Here is a 19,835-nt window from a genome sequence, read left to right on the forward strand (position 1 = left end):
TTGTAGATGAATCAGAGTGACTGAAACCATGTCATTGTCAATCAGCGTGCATCCTGTTTTCAGTGGCTGTGCACGAGAAGAACGATCAACTTTTAAGCATGTGATGCATGAGAGTCCCGTGAGCTCATGACACATGCTTGGTTTCTTCAAGATTTTTGAAGTGTTTTAAAATCAAGCTCATTCTTGTTTTTTGTTCTTAGCCCATACATTTCTCTGAAGGCTTCTGCACCTCCATACTTAACCAGAATTAATAAAAAAATAGGTGCAAATTCTAAAACTTTCTTTGTGGTCAGAGCTGTACTGGACAAAAGTGAAGTGAACCTGCAATAGCGATTGAAACTGATACTGCAGTTTCAGTCTGTCTCATGGGCATGCTGGATCTCTTGTGCATCAGGCATAGTGCCAGTCACGAGCCAGTTATGATATTGTGATGCACTGCAATCTATTGAACATCACTTTGTTATATCATATCATGAGATAGTTGCTGATACCAAGCTGTGGTGTGAAATGAGCTCATCAGAGATAATTTAAGACATATGTGAACATCTTAAATATATAGTACACTAATAACAGCACTTTTCTCAGGACATTAGGTGTAATTCCTAAAAAAATTAAAAAGCTACTTCCCTGATCGCCCTGAAGGGTATAATGGTTAGGAAGAATCTGAGATATTTCTTCACAAGCCAAAAAATGGCAAATTGGGCCTAGGCAGACACTGTGATGGCTTTATTAAGCAACTGGTCAGTCGTCAATAGTATCTGGGTCACTGCCTTAAAGGGTTAGTTCACCCAAAAATGAAAATTGGCTTGTGTTTTACTCACCCTCGAAGCATCCTAGGTGTATATGACTTTCTTCTTTCAGACGAATCCAGTCGGAGTTATATTAAAAATGGTCTATCATTGCAGTCAGCGGGTGTTGCAGTGCTTCAGTCCACAAGTCGTCAAATAAAGCTGCGCATTCATAATAAAACGTGCCGCAGACAGCTCCGGGGGATGAATAAAGGCCCCCAGTAGCAAATCCATGAGTTTTTGTAAGAAAAATATCCATATTTCAAACGTAATAAACACTCTTCTCTCACTTCTGCTATCTGTCATACGCGGATCCATTCCGGCGGAAGGCGTACGACGTATGCGCAGCGCGCGCGCCTCTGAGGTATGCTAGTCTCGCGAGTTTGTTTAATAGGAGCAAAGGAAGCAATGTTTCCTTACTTTAGCAAAGGATAACCAGTCTCCTCTTGGTTTATATCGAAATCCTCTGACATTTTTCTTTGTAAATCTTCAGTTTGTACTTCTAATTCGTGACCGGCGTTTTGTTTTGTTGTCTCTCCGCATTCGTCACTAATCACGTAACGCCGCGCGTCTTTCGTCATCCGCCAGAACTGCTTCAGTGTATGACGGTCAGCGGAAGTGAGAGAAAAGTGTTTATTACGTTTGAAATATGGATATTTTTCTTACAAAAACTCATGGATTCGCTACAGGTGGCCTTTATTCATCCCCCGGAGCCGTCTGCGGCACGTTTTATTATGAATGCGCGAGCTTTATTTGACGACTTGTGGACTGAAGCACTGCAACACCCGCTGACTGCAATGATAGAGCTTAGAATAGCCGGGGCAATTTTTAATATAACTCCGGCTGGATTCATCTGAAAGAAGAAAGTCATATACACCTACGATGCTTCGAGGGTAAGTAAAACACAAGCCAATTTTCATTTTTGGGTGAACTAACCCTTTAAGGAGAGATGAGACATTGATGTTGCCTTTGCCAGCTGGCTGTAATGGTAGTATAAGGCAGGCTTTGTTACCACTTTCTTTGCAAAGGGAAATGAACCCTCTACCACTGGCGCAGCCATGCAAACATATCGTGCCAGTCTTGGTGACATTTGTGGTCAAACACATCCTTTCTTGCATGCTGCAAGGTGTAGCATTCTGCATCAGATATCTCAAGTCACATGGTTGCATTGAAATGTCTAAACAACATCTTCAGTTCTCTAGTATAACAAAAACAATGCTTGTAACGAACATTTTCACCTCAATATGCACTATATATGTTTGTGCTGAGGTCATGCATTCAAAACCTAGGGAATGCATGCATTGAATGCAATGTAAATGGCTTTGCCCAATGCATAAATGCATTTATTAATTAATAGTAATTTATTTAATTAGTATTATCATGCCAATCTACTGCCAGAGCACTGCGCTGTTGTGCTGCATGAAAGCAATGGAAAAATCATGGTCGTGCAAATCTTAATGACTGGAAATCTCATATGTCTGGGGGAATTAAGATAAGAAACCATATGTTTGTGTTTGAAAGGTTTTTGTGAAACTTAAGCAGCTTAGACCAGCTAAGGGGTCTTCAGAGGCCTGTGACTTTCTGGTCTTGTGATCTGGATCACAAAAGAAGGACTTGTCTACTGGATACTGAGGAACAGCATGATGACCTCAGAATGTGCAGAGAAACATTTGTAAATATTTCAACAAGTTTATTATGAGGTCAGACCTGTGCCCCAGGTTCTTATGTGCAAATAAGGGAGGCATGCAAAATGTGCAGATCTGTGGATCCCCAGGACCAGAGTTGAGGACACTGATGGACTCATCTAAACCCTTCACTTCAGAACAGTCTCACTTCTCTAACCAAGATCTTCTTAGTGCTGGATGAAAGGATGTCCTCACCTCATAGCATGCCTGAAAATAGGTATTTTGACAATCATAATTCCACACACCTGAACCGGCTTATCAAAGAGAACCTCTAGAAGCAGAGATTGTCTTACTATAGGGAGATTAGAGGGTCTGTATTACTTACTATTGGAGAAAGCGTAACGGCTAACTTGGATCACGTGTTGTGTAATAACCAATCACAGTACAGCCTTGACGTCATTGAATATCAGTCAGAGCTGTGCGACACTCAATCGCTGTTTACGGATCCTGGAGCAGGGAGTGAAAGAACAGGGCAGCTTTTTTCTTTGGTAAATAAGAAGAAATGATAGAGAGAAAGAGGCTGCTCAGTCTGCATTTGGCAGCATTGGCAAGCACATGCAGATGGCCAGGCTGTTTTTGTGGGCCTGAATAATCAAACACTGTTGGAGCAGGGAGTGAAAGAACAGGGCAGCTTTTTTCTTTGGTAAATAAGAAGAAATGATAGAGAGAAAGAGGCTCTCAGTCTGCATTTGGCAGCATTGGCAAGCACATGCAGATGGCCAGGCTGTTTTTGTGGGCCTGAATAATCAAACACTGTACTGTCACAGAGTTTCGCTTTAGTTGACATGTAATGTAATGTAAAAGAACATACACTGTATTACTGAGGAAGTACTGCACCCATATAAACATTTATCAGAGACGTCCAATGTCCAACTATACTGTCCTAGAATAGAAAGTTCTTCACAAATGGGACTGTTTGCTAAAATGTATTTGGCCCTGTACTTTTGTGTAGATAAGCATGTTCTTTTCTTTGTTTATGGACATGATGTAAATATCCAACGCACTACAGATGGCTGGAATTTCCTGCTAGAGGGAAACCTGGCAGCTTTGAATTCAAATTTAAATTCCAGGCTTTATTTTAGGCATACTGTAGTGACGCAGAGCAGGATAATAAATCGTTGTTGAGAAAACACTTATACAGACTTTTAACAGGAATCAGGTATTTTGTTAGAGGGTGAAAAAAAAGTTGCCCAAGCAGATTTCACTCATGTTCAAGTCAGTCGCATGAGTTCACTGCATTGGCCAACAGAAAGCTGCTGGAAAGTGACTTCTGTGCAAGTGGTGCTTCATGGCACACACACACACACACACACACACCACCACCACGATCCATGGCTACCGTGGCAACAAGCCCAGTGATGGAGGAATTGAAAGCCAGTGTCATGCATTGGTTAATGAGCTTTAAAAAAAAGGCAGGGTTTCCCTCTCTGAAAAAACATTTATAATTCCACTTCTCCAATCAAGCCATTTTTGCTGAGTTGCATTTCCTCCTGTTACATATCCATCTCATGTTCTGTTCCTGCCTAATGTATGCTGCACCTTCAGATCGGAGCTCTCTTCAAATTAAACCGGCTAAATCAGTTGGTGTCTTTCAATAATTTTAAAACACTTATGCACGCAATAGAAAATGATCTAATTAATTGCAAATGCTTTTAATGCTGTACTTTTATTGATAGTTTATTGTTGTTTGTTATATGTGACCCTGGAGCACAAAGCCAGTCATAAGCAGCACAGGTATATTTGTAGCAATAGCCAACAATACATTGTATGGGTCAAAATTATAATTTTGTCTTTTTTGTCAAAAATCATTAGGGTATTAAGTAAAGATCATGTCTAATGAAGATATTTTGTACATTTCCTACTGTAAATATATTAAAACTTCATTTTTGATTAGTAATATGCATTGCTAAGAACTTCATTTGGACAACTTTAAAGATGATTTTCTCAATATTTTGATTTTTTTGCACCTCAGATTCCAGATTTTCTCAGTTGTATCTCAGCCAAATATTGTCCTATCCTAACAAACCATACATCAATGGAAAGCTTATTTATTCAGATGATGTAAAACCCTTATGACTGCTTTTGTGGTCCAGGGTCACATAGGTGTATTTGTATAACTGGGCCACCTATCTTAGCCAGGACACTCCTGTAAAAGAGATTTTTAATCTCAGTGAGGTTCTTTCCTGGTTAAATAAATAAAAATAATGCCAGTATTCCAGCATTGGTGTTGTGTGGAATGTAATCGAGCACATGAAGACAAGTCCTAATGCTATTATGTGGTCCAGCGAACAGGATTACGGATTGTAGTGGTTTTCGTCACTGGTTTTCTTGTAAGTGTTTCTCCACCCCAGCATTGCTTACGTAAGCCGCATTCAGTGGGAGGATGGTGCTTACATAAAAGCCTCCACAGCGGTGGGACGGAGGGGGTGGGACTTAGGCTCAGGAGCGTGCATGATGCAGTGAATGAATGCCACTTGACTCGCCCTCTGATCCGTAACTGAGTGCGGGACAAAGGCCTCCTGGAGAGCTCACAGCTCCTCAACGCTGAGGCTCCTCTCACTTCCTCACTGCATGGTGAGTAAGATTGTGAATCAGTCGTTTCTTTGTTGCATTGGTGTATGCTTTATGTGTTTGGTTGGGGCCAGTCCATGAGTCAGTTGTGTGCTGAGGTCTTGATGAGTTATCATATGCATTCACTTGCATCAGTGCAAATAAAGGAAGGTGGTGTGATCAGAATGTTGTATTGGCCGGTATTGATCATTTTATATCATAGTAAACTGTGTATACAAAAGTTTGAGGTCGGTAATATTTTTGAAAGTACTTTATGCTCACCAAGGCTGCATTCATTTGATCAAAACTATAATAAACCTGTGCAAGTATCATTATTATTATTGAAAACAGTTGTGCCGCTCAGTATTTCTGTGGAAACTGTGAAACATTTCAGGATTCTAAAAACAACACTTATTTGAAATCGAAATCTTTTGTAACATAAATGTCTTTACTGTCACTTTTGATCAATTGAATGCATTCTTGCTGAATAAAAGTATTAATTTCTTTCAAAAAATAAAGAAATTAAAGAAATCTTGACCACAAAATTGGAATATTTGTATATTTTATTTGACCAGAAATTCAATAGAAATGGTTTATGTATCAAATAAACACACTGAAACGAACTCTATTACTAGTAAATTTCACAAGTAAGTAGAAATAATCAGCAAGTAACACTTTGAAATTTTAAGGTTCAACATGAAATTTTGAAGTAGAAAGCATTTTCTTGCTAAACATACTATTTTTTTATTTATTTACAACTTACTGTAAGAAAATGTTTTGTTTACGGTGCATGTGGTAATGCCTACATTTAGAAAACCCAGTAAATAAAACAAATTCATCTCATTTCTTTATTTTCTCTTTTATTTTAAACTTGATGGCTGCAAACCAAAACATGCGTAACCAGACTAACATCAGTGTAAAAACAGCTTAGTGTTACGTTACGTACCACTTGAGTTCTGAACAAAAGATTGCTATTAATATTATATGATAGACAGTTTGGACTCTAAATTCTGATGGAATGAGCTACCTTTAAACCTGGCGTAAAATAGCTGTGTAAATAACACAAAGCAGTCCTATATAACCGTTGGGTAAATGTACCGCTGTATAGTATGGCAAAATCTCTCCCGTCTGTCACTGCGTGGTAGATACCCTGAGAACAGGTCTTGAGTGTATTGTGAAGGGTCTTCCTCTGACCCCTCACACAGAGGCCTTTCTTGCGCTGACAGTCTCTTTCAATGGGCCGGCTGCTCTTTGTGGCTCACCGCTATAGTGGAGTGATTTCTGTGTGCATCCCATCCTGTCATCCTGCCCGGGAACATGGGATTCTTCCCTAGAAAACTCCCTTCTTTCCTACAAGAGGAAATGGAGATGAGCTTGCTGTAGTTCCTAATAATGTGAACCATCCTTAAGAATTCAAGCTTGCATTTTCAGGGATTTTCTGGCTGCTTGGTTGAGCTCAAAGTGTCATTTTCTTCAGGACTTATCTGCTTGCTTAGAGGTAATCTACACCCAGAAGTTGACTAAATTAACTATGCTTTAACCTTAGCACATATGCATGTTTAAAATGTAATCATCTTCTTCCGAGACCGAAGCGTTTATGTTGTGCCGCATTTCTAGTTTGTCTTTTGAGGGGCTTTCCTTTAGTCACAGCATGTGGCGGATATAGTTCAGTCTGAAATGATCTCATATCCTGTCAACTTTTAGATCTTGACTTAATGAATCCAGGATGAATAGAGACTGTGGAGAAACTAGACACTGTCACATCAATAAAGGAATCAAAGCGTATTGAAATGCACAGATAATTTTAGCAGCGGAAGACGCTGCACAGAGACCAGCTCTGTTCCCAGCTTCATTTCCATAGACATTTGGCTCATGGATTTGATTTGAGCACAGGATGCACCAGCATGTGTCCACCACCTTGCCTACAATCATACTATTCATATGCACATTTTCAGTCAAAAGTGCATTACCAGCATTTTAGTGCTCTGTCCTAATAACTCATTTCAAAAGTGCCATACAGATTAAAACAGTAAGACAAGGCTGTGTGGAACAGAGTGCCTAAGACCCATTTGGGTCATATATTTGAGCCAATTGGTTTTTACTAATTGTAAAACTACTGTAAAACTGTTCCACTACTGTTGCAAAAGTGTATTTTGACAGTGATGCCATTGAAGAACCTTTTTTGGTTCCAGGTAATCAGTTCTTGAAAAAAAACATTCATTTCTTAGTGTGAAGAACATTTTAATAATCTAAAAAAAAACTTTTTCCACTATAAAGCAGCATTTGTGCAATTAAAAGACTCCATCGATGTTAAAGGTTCTTCGTGATCCAGGAAAAAACCTGTATTTTTTGTTTTTTCAAAATGAACATTAAAGGAATAGTTCATCCAAAAAGGAAAATTCTGTCATCGTTTACTCACTCTCACTTGACGGTAGCCATTGATTTCAATAGTAAACTGTTTGGGTTCCAACATTCTTCAAAATATCTTCTTTTGTGTTTAACAGAAGAATGAAACTCATTCAGGTTTGGAACGAGTAAATGATGACAGAATTGTAATTTTTTGGGAAAAAACTCAATTTAATATGGTAAAAGACACCAATGTTCAACATTTGTTATTAATAATAATTACACATGATACAGTACAGTATTCTGACCACAGAGCTTGGCAATATGGCCAAAATGTTATATCACTTTAGGAGTCATTTTATCATGGCAAATGTCACAGTGATTATTGCTATATTATACTGTATTATCATGGTATACTTATTTTTAATGGAAACTCAAAGAAAATATGGCTTATATTTTAATAAACATATAGTTTTTGCCTGTTTTAGTAACCTTGTAGAAATGTTTGTGCCTGTTGATAATTCAGTGAATTAAATCTTTTTTATTTAATTGAAAAGCGTTTTTGCTTATTTTTTTGTCTTTTTATTTAAAACTTGATGGAAAACGATAAGATTATTCATAACTGAACTGCAAAAACAAAATGGTTTGTGTGAGTTTTATGCACAATTCTAACCTTGGGCACACAGTCACTTGTTTAGAATTCATTAACATTAGAACGAGGTTAAGACCAGATTCTGTTGTGAATCTAATGAAAGAATGTTTATGATAAATTCTCCTGTGTGTATAAGTATGAATAATACATGTGATTATTAGTGAATGGCACCCAATAGTATAGTATAAAACTCTCAAACTAATATTATAATTCCTCGGTGAACTCGGTTTTCACTGCATTGCTGCAGGAATTTCAGCAGATCTATTGTCTCTCTCACTTGGACAAGCCTTAATACTTCAGTAACTGAAAAGTTAGGAGCTGATTTTATGTTCTCTGCACGTGCATGGTCTTGGTAATTGAGCTCTTGCTCATGAATGGACTGCTCACGGTGCAGAAGAGTTAAGCTGAGGGACTGTGACTGTGGTTTCTGAGTGCTGTGAGGTGGATTAATGAGCGCAGACGTGGACTCCTGCACACCAGCACTAGAGTTTCTGACCCTGTGTGTCCCTCGTTTCTCCAGGTGTGGGTGTTGAACGGTGAACTGCTTGCTAGGACTGGCAGCGTCAAACTGCTGTTAACATCAGCTATAAAGAGGTCATCGGAGGCAAAATTCACTTTTACAAGTTGTTTGAACTGAAATGTGTGTAGGCAGTTTGTGTACACAACCACCCTATAACTATAAAAATCCACCCAGTGGTATTTTTTAAATCTCTATAAATAATATCCTCTTTTTCGAATCAAGCCGTTCTCAGATGCCTGTCTGTGTGATGTCACACAGACCCAGGCCCCTCCCACGACACTAGCGTTTTACCTTAGCTCCGCCCTGAGTGAGCTGTCATCAGTCCACCATTGTTTCTATGCCAGTGAAGAATGGCTCCTAAGCGATTGAGGTGTTTTGTTGTTGGATGTAATAATGAACATAGCAGTCGTCATTTACTCCCGACATCTGAGCCGCTGAAGACGCAGAGGATTAGCTTTGTTTCTGATGGGAATGCGCCTCCCGATCTACATAAATGCGTCTATGTTCGCGCGAATCATTCGTGATCCAGCTTCACCAACAGAAGAAGTGAGTATAAGGTTTTTTTAATGAATCTTTGCAAATCGCCTTTCCTAATAACGTGCTAGTTAGCAAGTTCCGCGCCTAAAGTTTACCGTCTCTCAGAGAGCGGCTCGTCACCCCACAGAAGAAAGGGGCGGGGTCAGCAGAGCTCATTAGCATTTAAAGAGACATGCAACAAAACGGGTTGCTGTGAACAGAGCTGTTTTTGACAGGGTAAAAAGGGTGTTTTTTACACTCCCTTTGAGAAATTTTAATCAAAGTACGTTATAGACTTTTTAAGACCCTAAAGCATCATATCAACTTGTGGAAAATGGGCATCCGATGACCCCTTTAACACAGCATCAAGAACAAAGCACTTACAGTCTCACGGGACAATCTTTCCTTGATTTTCCAGAAGGTGCAAAGCTGCTAATTTCTGGGTTTTCAGTGGGCACTTGTGAGTAGGGATGTGGCAACACTTTTGGCCAAATGTTGTCATTTATTTATTTTTATATTTGTTTGTGTGTGGTCCGGTTTTAAGTGGGGTAATATTTAGGTCTTGTACCACTCAACTCAATTTGTTTAATAATATTTTGGGTCAAAATTATCCAGACAGACATTTAAGGTAAACCTCATATTGTTTTCTCCATCTTTACAGTGGCTTTAGCAAGTTTTTGGACACTTGAGAATATTTTGGTAAGACTTTATTTTAAGCTGTCCTTGTTTCAGTGTATTATGCATTTAAGTACTGAGTAATATTAATTAACTACATGTACTTACTTACTATATGCTTAGGGTTAGGGTTACTTGCATGTAATTATGCATCATTTATTGTTATTATAATAGTAAGTACATGTAACAAGGACACCTTAAAATAAAGTGTTACCAATATTTTTGTGTTATTGCTTTAATAAAATAAAGCAAGAGGTGTTGATTTGAAAGAATGACAGAACATGGTGCACCTGCATGGTGCGTAATACTTCACAAAGAGAAGTTTGTTGGATTTTAAAATCACAAAACAATAGATATAGTGTGAAAATGAATAGAAAATGAACTACACCTGTGGTTATTCTACTTCAGTCCGGCACTAAAAGCACCATCACGTCCGTTGATTAAGAGTGATTGAAAAAATGTCTCCGAAAAGTACAGAAAACTCCTGTCATTTGCTTGCAGATGACATTTGGTTTGAAATGTGACATTCTGACATTTTTACATGATCTAAGTATACAAATCCTTTTTGAGAGCAATCGGTCTGTCTGTAAACAACTATTTTAAAGATTATCCAGCAACAGAGAACAGCCTTCTTGCCTAAAAGTGCATATTAGTGTAATTACAGGCTAATAGACATCAATGCTAATTAATTTCTCACTGACAACATTGAATCATAATTAATGTGTAATTATAGTTTAGTGTATGATGACAAGTAGCAAACACTAATTAACTAGCGGACTATATTTTTATACACAGTCTAATCTATATACTGTATATACTGTATATCTATATGGCTGGACAACTTGGCAAACAAATTATGTTGTTATTGTGATTTGAACCAACCAACACTGAAGTTACTGTATAAATATTGATGTTTTAAATTAGAGCTTTAAATTTAACATGTCAGATCCTGAAGCTGTTATTTTGGTGGAATATTGGTGAAACGCTGTAAACGTCTTTCCACAAAAATGTTGGAAATGATAGGATTGTGAATGTAAAACACGCAGCAGAGCCGGCTATATGATTTACCTTTGATTTGATATTGTGATATCATGATATATCGCTATTTCGATTTTATTTCAATTACTTGTGCAGCCCCATTTGTTCCCCGTGAGGCAAACGCTGGTGTAAATGACAGCATCTTCTTGTGTCCTGCAGGTCTGAGTGTTTGCTAAGTGCACTGAGCCATAAACAGGCTTCCCGTCTGGATCTCTGCCATCGCTCTCGTCCCTGGATCCTCAGGCTGAAGAACGCCACCATCATCCCCGATCGGACCTTTGAAACGTGAGGCTTGTGCCCCGTCCAGAAGCGCCAGAGCCCCTCAGGGCCCACGGGCACAGCGGCACTTTAGGACTGTCTGCAAGTCATGAGTGAATTTTGGTTGTGCTTCAACTGCTGTATCGCCGAGCAGCCGCAGCCGGTAAGATTATCATCACCTCCAGCCTCCAAACCACAGAAACCGGGATGAAATCACCTGCTCATGCCTGTTCCCCTGCCGGGTTCCCAGTTACCCCTTTGATATTCTACATCTGTCTCTCTTTTAGTCTTCTGTTAGACTTCGAGTCCCCTTATAATGTTAGTCAAGGTTGCTTCGACCATAAACGTTTGACCATTTTTATATTATGTGTCTTTAAGTACTATGCATGTAGAGTATAGAATTAAGCATTTGCAACAATGCAGATATGGTCTGCATACAGTACATGTTGTTCTGCAAAATTCTTGCCAGATTTACATTTGTTGCTATTGAGGTTGTGATGTGTTTTTCGGTCGGTCAAGTATCATGTGCATAAACTCTTTATGTGATTACATGCAGGTAATTTAACCCTGTAAAGTCTGACATATGAAATAATATACTTTTTTTAATGCAACAGTTTATTAAACCTTTAGACAAATTAAAAAAAAGAAAAGAAAAGAAAAAAATTTTAGTTTAGGGACCGATTCTTACTATTAACTAGTTGCATATTAGCATGAATATTGCTAATATATCGGCTGTTTATTAGTACTTATAAAGCACATATTAATGCCTTATTCTGCATGACCATATTTTAGTTTCCTTAATCATAACTCATACCTAAACTTAACAACTGCCTTGCCAACTATTAATAAGCAGCAAATTAGGAGTCTATTGAGGCAAAAGCCATAGTTAAGTGTTAGTTAATAGTGAGAATTGGTGTGACGAAAACTTTTGTATAGATGTTTTTTGTTGTGTAATATTTGAGGATTGGCCAACCATGTCTTCAGACCTAAACCCTATTGAGCATCTCAAGGTCTCTAGCATCCACCAGCTCTGTGATGTCATCATGGAGGAGTTGAAGAGGACTCTAGTGGCAACCTGTGAAGCTCTGGTGAACTCCATTGTCCAAGAGGGTTAAGGCAGTGCTGGAAAATAATGGTGGCCACACAAAATATTGACACTTTGGGCCCAATTTGGACATTTTCACTTAGGGGTGTACTCACTTTTGTGGCCAGCGGTTTAGACATTAATGGCTGTGTGTTGAGTTATTTTGAGGGTACAGCAAATTTACACTGTTATACAAGCTGTACGGTCACGGGGGGAGCGAAATCTGACGCGTTTGTTTTTTCACAAGCTTGCAGAGAAAGGCTTACCAAAAAATTACTGGGTTAATCTTTTTCACGTTTTCTGAGTTGGTAAATGCACTGGGGACCCGATTATAGCACTTAAACATGGAAAAAAGTGAGATTTTCATGATATGTCACCTTTAACAGAAAATCTGCTCGTAAAGACACATCATGGCACACTATTCATGTCTTAGGGCATGATGGCGCTCATACTGGGTGAGAAACAACTTCCAGTTTGCATACATCCATAGAAAACAATGTGTTCTAATTATAGGACTGAGATGCATCCGGATTCTCACCTCTTTAGAATCATTTGGCCTAAAGAAGGTATTTCAGAAAGCCAGCATAACCTTCTGCTTTTGGTGCATGACTATGATGTCTTCAAGTACTGCCTAAGTTGGAAGATCTCACTTAATGCCCAAATGCATTGTGTAGTCTTCATTGTATGAGTTAAAAATGTGTGATAAAAAGGGAAGGTGCTTAATCGGTGACCTTTCTCTGGTGTGCGTTTCCTCGCAGCTCAGTGGAGCGGTGTTGTGAAATTGCAGTAATAAGAGGTTTTGTCCATTATATTGATTTCTGCTGACAGATCCTGAGGGCCACACGCTGCGCTCCTAGCAACTCACATGATCCCATAACTATTAGGACAGTAAATACAACCACACACAGATTAACAGTTAATCGAAGACTTGAAAGCCAGGGATTTAGAGTTTTGAACATATAACAATATAACAAAGGCCACCTGATGAATATTAAAAATGAGAAATTGTTTCACAGCAAACGTACATGGTTGTTACAGTAACTTTACATTTTACTTTGGAGTCCACTGAATGTTCAGTTCTTAAATTATTTTAGATAATATGTTGCTATTTTTTGTCAGTCACTGTAGGAAAGTTGCAAAAAAACCTTCAAAGCCTTTCAATTATATATTATTTTAATATTCAGTGATGGCTGAGAGTGAAAACTGGCCTAGTATTGATAAGACTTTTATAATTAATAAATTTAGTGTGGCGTGTTATAATTTATTTTCCTAGTATTTAATATCAATATTCTTCTTTTGAAAAAAAAAAAAAAGGATTTCATGAGAATATTTGGCTAGCACAGGAAACTGTGCTGGCGATGCATAGAGAGCAACCGAAGTGAATAAAAACAGTTGATAACCATATTAAATTAAAACATTTTAGAAGCTTTTTTGACTTTTTTGTCAGATGGGCTTAAAAGAAGCTCTAGAAAACCTTCTAAAAACACGCTGACCCTCATATAAAAAGCATGTGAATGACATTTAGCTTTGTTGAACTTTAAATTCGAGTCTATTGTGTGAGTTTAGAAGATGTGGAATAAAGTGCATGGTGAGATATAAGGACATTCTTTACATTTTTTTTTCAAGAATTCTTCTTTGTGGTACACAGAAAAAGAAACTGTGTTTGGCATAATGTATGAGTGATAGAATGCTGTCAGAAATTACATTTTGTGGTTTCCTTTTAATTAACTGTTCCTTTTAATATTTTACTTGAGTAGCATAGACATGTGTCGAGTATGTTGATGTAAAACAGCTGCAGCTCTACAGGTCTGATGAATGCAGAAGCGGTGAGCCGTGAAATGCCATCTCCTCTGTCAATGTCCAGTTGTCATAGCAACTGCAGTATGTCACGTCTGACTTGATACTAAGTAAGAGAAGAGTGATGGTTTCTGTCGATGTCTGGCACATTAAGAGCAATCATTGACTTCTAATCTGTTTAGTGAATGAGCCACAGCCAAGTAAGGATTCCCCATCAACTTTGTATTGACTGAGAGGTATTTAAACACACAGTTGTGCTCATAAACTTACATGCCTCTTGCAGAATATGCAAAATGTTAATAATTTTAACAAAATAAGAGGAATCATGAAAATGGCATGTTATTGTTTATTTAATACTGTCCTGAATAAGCTATTTCACATAGCAGATGTTTATATATACTCCACAAGACAAAATAATAACTGAATTTATAAAAATGACCCTGTGCATCTTTATAATCTGTGTTGTTACCTGGATGATCCACGACTGTTTTTCTGTTTAGTGATAGTTGTTCATGAGTCCCTTGTTGGTCCTCAACAGTTAAACTGCCTGCTGTTCTTCAGAAAAATCCCCCAGCTCCTGCACATTCTTTGGTTTTCCAGCATCTTCTGCAGATTTGAACCCTTTCCAAAAGTGACTATGATTTTGAGATCCATCTTTTCACACTGAGGGCAATTGAAGGACTCATACACAGCTATTACAAAGGAAATATTTTCTGATGCTCCAGAAGGCAACACGATGCATTAAGAGCTGGGGGTGTACATTTTTGAATTGGATGATCAGGGTAAATTGTACTTATTTTGTCTTCAGATTAAACATTTAAGTATTTATGTAGCTTCTTAAGTGCAGTACCAACTGAAAAAAAATATGATCTATAAACAAAATAAGAAAAATGTACACATCATCATCCTGTTCAAAAGTTTTCACCCCCCGGCTCTTAATGCATCGTGTTGCCTTCTTGAGCATCAGAAAATGTTTCCATCTTTGTAATAGCTGTGTATGAGTCCTTCAATTGTCCTCAGTGTGAAAATAGGGATCTCAGAATCATACAGTCACCGATAAACACTGATCATCTTTATTTGATGATAAAAACTGCTTGTTTGATGCTTAAAGTAAAACCAGTGTGGTTTTGGTGGAGTGAACTTTAATTGGAAGGTCAGAAATCTCTAAGGCGTCTTTATTTATGTTTCAAAGATGAACGAAAGTCATGAAACGACGTGTGTGAGTAAATGATAACAGTTTTTATTTTTGTGTAAACTAACCCTTTAATGTAAAGCTATAAAGGGTAAAGGAACATTGCTGTTGAAACATGTTTAGATATGTATTCATCTATGTTTGTTTCTTGTTCTGCAGAAGAGGCGGAGACGTATAGATCGGAGTATGATCGGCGAGCCGACTAATTTTGTCCACACGGCCCATGTAGGCTCTGGAGATATCTTCAGTGGCATGAACTCTGTAAGTACATCTAATGTTCAGTAGGGTTGGGAATCGAAAATCAATTCTAGTTCCAGAATCAGATACTTGTTGTCAAATTTAAAACAATTTTAAGGAGGCGAAAAGGGGCTATTAAAAAATTTATTTGTCTTTGAATCATTCATTCAAGAGATTCATTCAAAAACACTGATTCATCCAGTAATGAAACCTGTAAATCTCGAGTGAGTCATTGAATCATTCCATTCATACATTTTGTTTAGTTGTCTAATATTTTTTCTTTGGAATTGTGAGAGAACTACAACCTCCATTAAAAAATATATATATATTTATCCAGAATCGTGCAGCTCTATTTTGCACACAAACAGCTCTCAATGGAGTCCAGTTTTTATGTAGCCGGCTGATTTTTGTTCATAGTGTTCAGCAGCAATTAAATGTTTTGCAAAAAGAGGCACAGAATAAATCTAAATGTTTGACTTAATTTTTAACCACATTGGGAATCAATAAGATTCAGAATTGATAAGCAGAATCGTAATTGGAACTGATCAAATTCAAACGAGACCCAACCCTAATGTTCAGTCATCTCATTGGTTTCACACGTGAAGTCGTCTTTACACTTACAATGCAATTCTGCAGAAAAGTCTCTAAAATATCCAGGCTTTAACCCACTTTATGCCCTAGTATTGCCCAGAACACACAAAACACATCTAAAACGAGAAAGAGCTTTGCGACTGACTGCACAAAGAGATTTGACAAGAAATCTGAGGTATATTTTTACAGACTGTGGAAAGCTACAGAAAAGAGACGCAAATGGATTGCTGCAATTCAAAGAAATAAATGGTAGCGAAACATGGATTTGCAGTTATAATTTCATGTTAATATGTTGAATTTTGCGGTAAAATCATACCCTATATGTTGTGTTGTTATAAGTAGACAACTCATCAATGAAATATAAACTGGATGTTTTTAAATAAACACTGACAAAAAATATATAGGGACATTTTGGGGCTGGACGATATGACGATACAGTATATAACATTGATAGAAGTGATCACACAGATTTAGACCAACCTATTTTGTATTTACAAAATGCATTCACAGGCAAATTTGCTTTATATATTTCCCCGGCATCCAAATCAGGCACATGTCAATTTCAGGACACACGACTCCTGGCTGCATATCAATATCCATGGACCCAGGGGCGTAGCCATCATTTCAGAAGTGAGGGGGACATAAATGTTATATATACAGAAAAAAAAAAAAATATATATATATATATATATATATATCTATATAACCTACCAGTCAACAGTTTTTGAACAGTCTTCTGCTCAACAATCCTGCATTTATTTGATCCAAAGTACAGCAAAAGCAGTAATATTGTGAAATATTTTTACTATTTAAAATAACTGCTTTCTATTTGAATATATTTTAAAATGATTTCTGTGATCAAAGCTGTATTTTCAGCATCATTCCTCCAGTCTTCAGTGTCACATGATCTTCAGAAATCAGTATAATATGCTGATTTGCTGCTCAAGAAACCTTTTTTAAGTATTATTATTATTATTAATGTTTTTTGAGCAGCAAATCAGAATATCAGAATGATTTCTGAAGGATAGTGTAACTGGAGTAATGATGCCAAAAATGTAGCTTTGAAATCACATTTTAAAATATATTCAAATAGAAAACAGTTATTTGAAATAGCCTAGTAAAACTATTTCAAAATGTTACAGTTTTGCTGTACTTTGGAGCAAATAAATGCAGGCTTGGTGAGCAGAAGAGACTTCTTTAAAAAACATTAAAATTAAAAATCTGGTAGTATATAGTCAACTTAAATTTTTCTCTCATTTCTAGCTTTTAATTGGCTTAGAAATCAGATAACTGCTGGACAATAAACAATAATAATGATTTGTTTATATACTACAAACACTTTTTTTCACATAATAAGGCAGAATAGTTTCAATACTGTAATAAATGCTATGTCAGTTAGCACTGCATTGTTCATATACTTTATTTATTACCCGGAGATGACTTGACAAGCACAAATAAACCATATTGTCGCAATCGTATGTTTAATGTCTTCATGTTTCCAAACGGTTCTGTTTTTCTGAAAACAACTCTTTTCATACAGCAATAGCTGGATGCTTTTGTCCATATTAGGGATTTCCTGGTACGACTTTCTGCACGAGAGCCCCTCCGGCTTCGAGTATGAATGAAACATACACTGCACGGAATGTTTAGCGCTCCGCGATGTTAATCTCACCTTATTCTGGGTCCGAATCAGATCAGATCATGCACAGACTATCCTGTCTCTTTGAATTTAAATCTATATATATATTCACACCAGCTCTTGAAAACCTCTATGCCAACACACTTGCCCTAAAAAGTGCGGGGGACGAATTTACGTGATATTAAATGTGGGGGGGACACGTCCCCCGCGTCCCCCGCGTAATCTACGCCCCAGCATGGACCACTGGATCTTTGGTAAACTGTAAGGAACACTATATCGAGTCCAACTACCTCTAGCTTAAACTGATTATAGTTTGTTTTACTGGCGTTTTCGCAGCTTCCCTAGTAAATCCAGGCATGCAGCAGCTCTTTTGCCACTCGGTCCGGCTGAGTTTAGCGCTCCGCGATGTTAATCTCACCTTATTCTGGGTCCGAATCAGATCAGATCATGCACAGACTATCCTGTCTCTTTGAATTTAAATCTATATATATATTCACACCAGCTCTTGAAAACCTCTATGCCAACACACTTGCCCTAAAAAGTGCGGGGGACGAATTTACGTGATATTAAATGTGGGGGGGACACGTCCCCCGCGTCCCCCGCGTAATCTACGCCCCAGCATGGACCACTGGATCTTTGGTAAACTGTAAGGAACACTATATCGAGTCCAACTACCTCTAGCTTAAACTGATTATAGTTTGTTTTACTGGCGTTTTCGCAGCTTCCCTAGTAAATCCAGGCATGCAGCAGCTCTTTTGCCACTCGGTCCGGCTGAGGGGTGTGTTCCGGCGGGAAAGTGACGATAGATTTCAAACTCAGTTTGGGTTGTTTTAATCCTATGTCCAGGTGAACTCAATTCAGAACCAAATGCAGTCTAAAGGAGGCTATGAAGGAGAGGCCATGTCTGTTAATGTACAGATGCAGCTGGTGGATACAAAAGCAGGATAATTCGTGTTGTTGGAAGGGGTGAGTAAACCACTCTTTAGTTTCTACTATTTGAGGACTGCAGTAACATCATATCTGCTGCAATGTAATGCAATAATTGTGTGGTTTAGTGCTTAAGATCTGAACTGGAATCTAAAAGCTTGTAGGTTCAAACCCTCAGATGGTATAATCATGACCTTAAGACACTTACGCTCTAGATGGACTTTCTGTGTTAACTTTTAAATGCATTAATGTCCATTGTTATGAAACGTGTTTTTTTGAATGGGTTTTTGGTTAAATGCCTGAAATAAGATATTTTTTCAAGATATGTTCATGTTAATACCCCACAAGTTAAGCTTTATAACTCTCTCTGTCTCTTGAGCAAAAAGGCAATTATGCAAATAAATGAAAGAGGGAACAACTGTATTACAGTAAATGGTGGTTTTGTACATTTAAGGGATTTTACAGAACTGTTTGCATTAACTGAAGTTCTCGTTTATATGACAAATTTCCACAGAAATCAATGACTCGTTCACCAAAGACTTTCATTCGGTTAAGATCAGTGGCAAATTATGAGTAATACAAATTTCCGGTCATTCATACCCACAAATATAAATCATTTTACAAAAGAACAACCCAACTGTTCAGGTTCTCAATCCTAACATCATTGTAAAATAAAACATATATAGTCATAAACATCTTTTTGAATGGTAAAAAAATATGCACAAACCACTGCCTCCAAACTACAAACATTTCGTACATGCATTCAAACATCTAGAGTCAGAGCCATATTTAGATTAGTAAATCAACGTTAGATATTAAAGTGCATTTTTGACTTTGAAAATGACCTTTCATGCAGTGTGTAACACAGCTCTAAGTGAATGAAAACATCCGACAAAGTTTTAAATCTGAAAGTGCACCGTGTATACAGATATTGTTTCTCAAAAAAAAAAAAGAGTCGATTCGGAATCCTTTAAACGAGTCTTTTTTAAAACGAATCCCAAGCCGTTTCATGTTGGCGTCAACATGAAACATTAGCATATTGCCCGGGAAAACTTGAACCCCGCTTCCCTCAAACACTACAAGTAGAGTAAAAGTACTTATCCAAAAAGCTACTTGAGTAAGAGTAAAAGAGAAGCCTATTTAAAAGTACTCATGAGTATTGAGTAGTGAGTACTGAGCGGTGGATTCTACCCCCTCATAATAAACGCTGTACACCGCAATTTATAGATTTTAAAAACGTTGTACATTCTGTAATTCACATTATCTTGTTTGTCATAAAGAATGAAGAATATCTTTCATCCAGCAGTTTTAATTTTGACTGCCAACTCTTTAAAATACAT

The 19,835-nt window shown here is 37.6% G+C and overlaps 1 protein-coding gene across 1 annotated transcript; it reads left to right on the top strand.

Moving 5' to 3' along the window:
• The first annotated feature begins 4,954 nt into the window (after positions 1-4,954).
• Positions 4,955-18,529, top strand: cdc42se2 (CDC42 small effector 2). The gene is made up of 4 exons (XM_016241884.1): positions 4,955-5,047; positions 10,930-11,191; positions 15,261-15,362; positions 18,415-18,529. Exons 2-4 carry the CDS (start codon positions 11,138-11,140, stop codon positions 18,514-18,516), a joined length of 258 nt encoding a protein of 85 aa, XP_016097370.1. The 5' UTR covers positions 4,955-5,047; positions 10,930-11,137; the 3' UTR covers positions 18,517-18,529.
• The last annotated feature ends 1,306 nt before the right edge of the window (positions 18,530-19,835 follow it).

The sequence above is a fragment of the Sinocyclocheilus grahami genome, unplaced genomic scaffold (assembly GCF_001515645.1).
Source record: "Sinocyclocheilus grahami isolate Dianchi unplaced genomic scaffold, SAMN03320097.WGS_v1.1 scaffold638.1, whole genome shotgun sequence".
NCBI classification, from domain to species: Eukaryota; Metazoa; Chordata; class Actinopteri; order Cypriniformes; family Cyprinidae; genus Sinocyclocheilus; species Sinocyclocheilus grahami.

What these genes read in the sequence shown, in the direction of transcription:
- cdc42se2 (XM_016241884.1), top strand. Translation starts at nt 11,138, where the DNA reads ATGAGTGAATTTTGGTTGTGCTTCAACTGCTGTATCGCCGAGCAGCCG. An exon ending in TCGCCGAGCAGCCGCAGCCG is followed by an intron (nt 11,192 to 15,260) that starts GTAAGATTATCA and finishes CTTGTTCTGCAG; the next exon opens with AAGAGGCGGAGACGTATAGA. An exon ending in TCTTCAGTGGCATGAACTCT is followed by an intron (nt 15,363 to 18,414) that starts GTAAGTACATCT and finishes TCCTATGTCCAG; the next exon opens with GTGAACTCAATTCAGAACCA.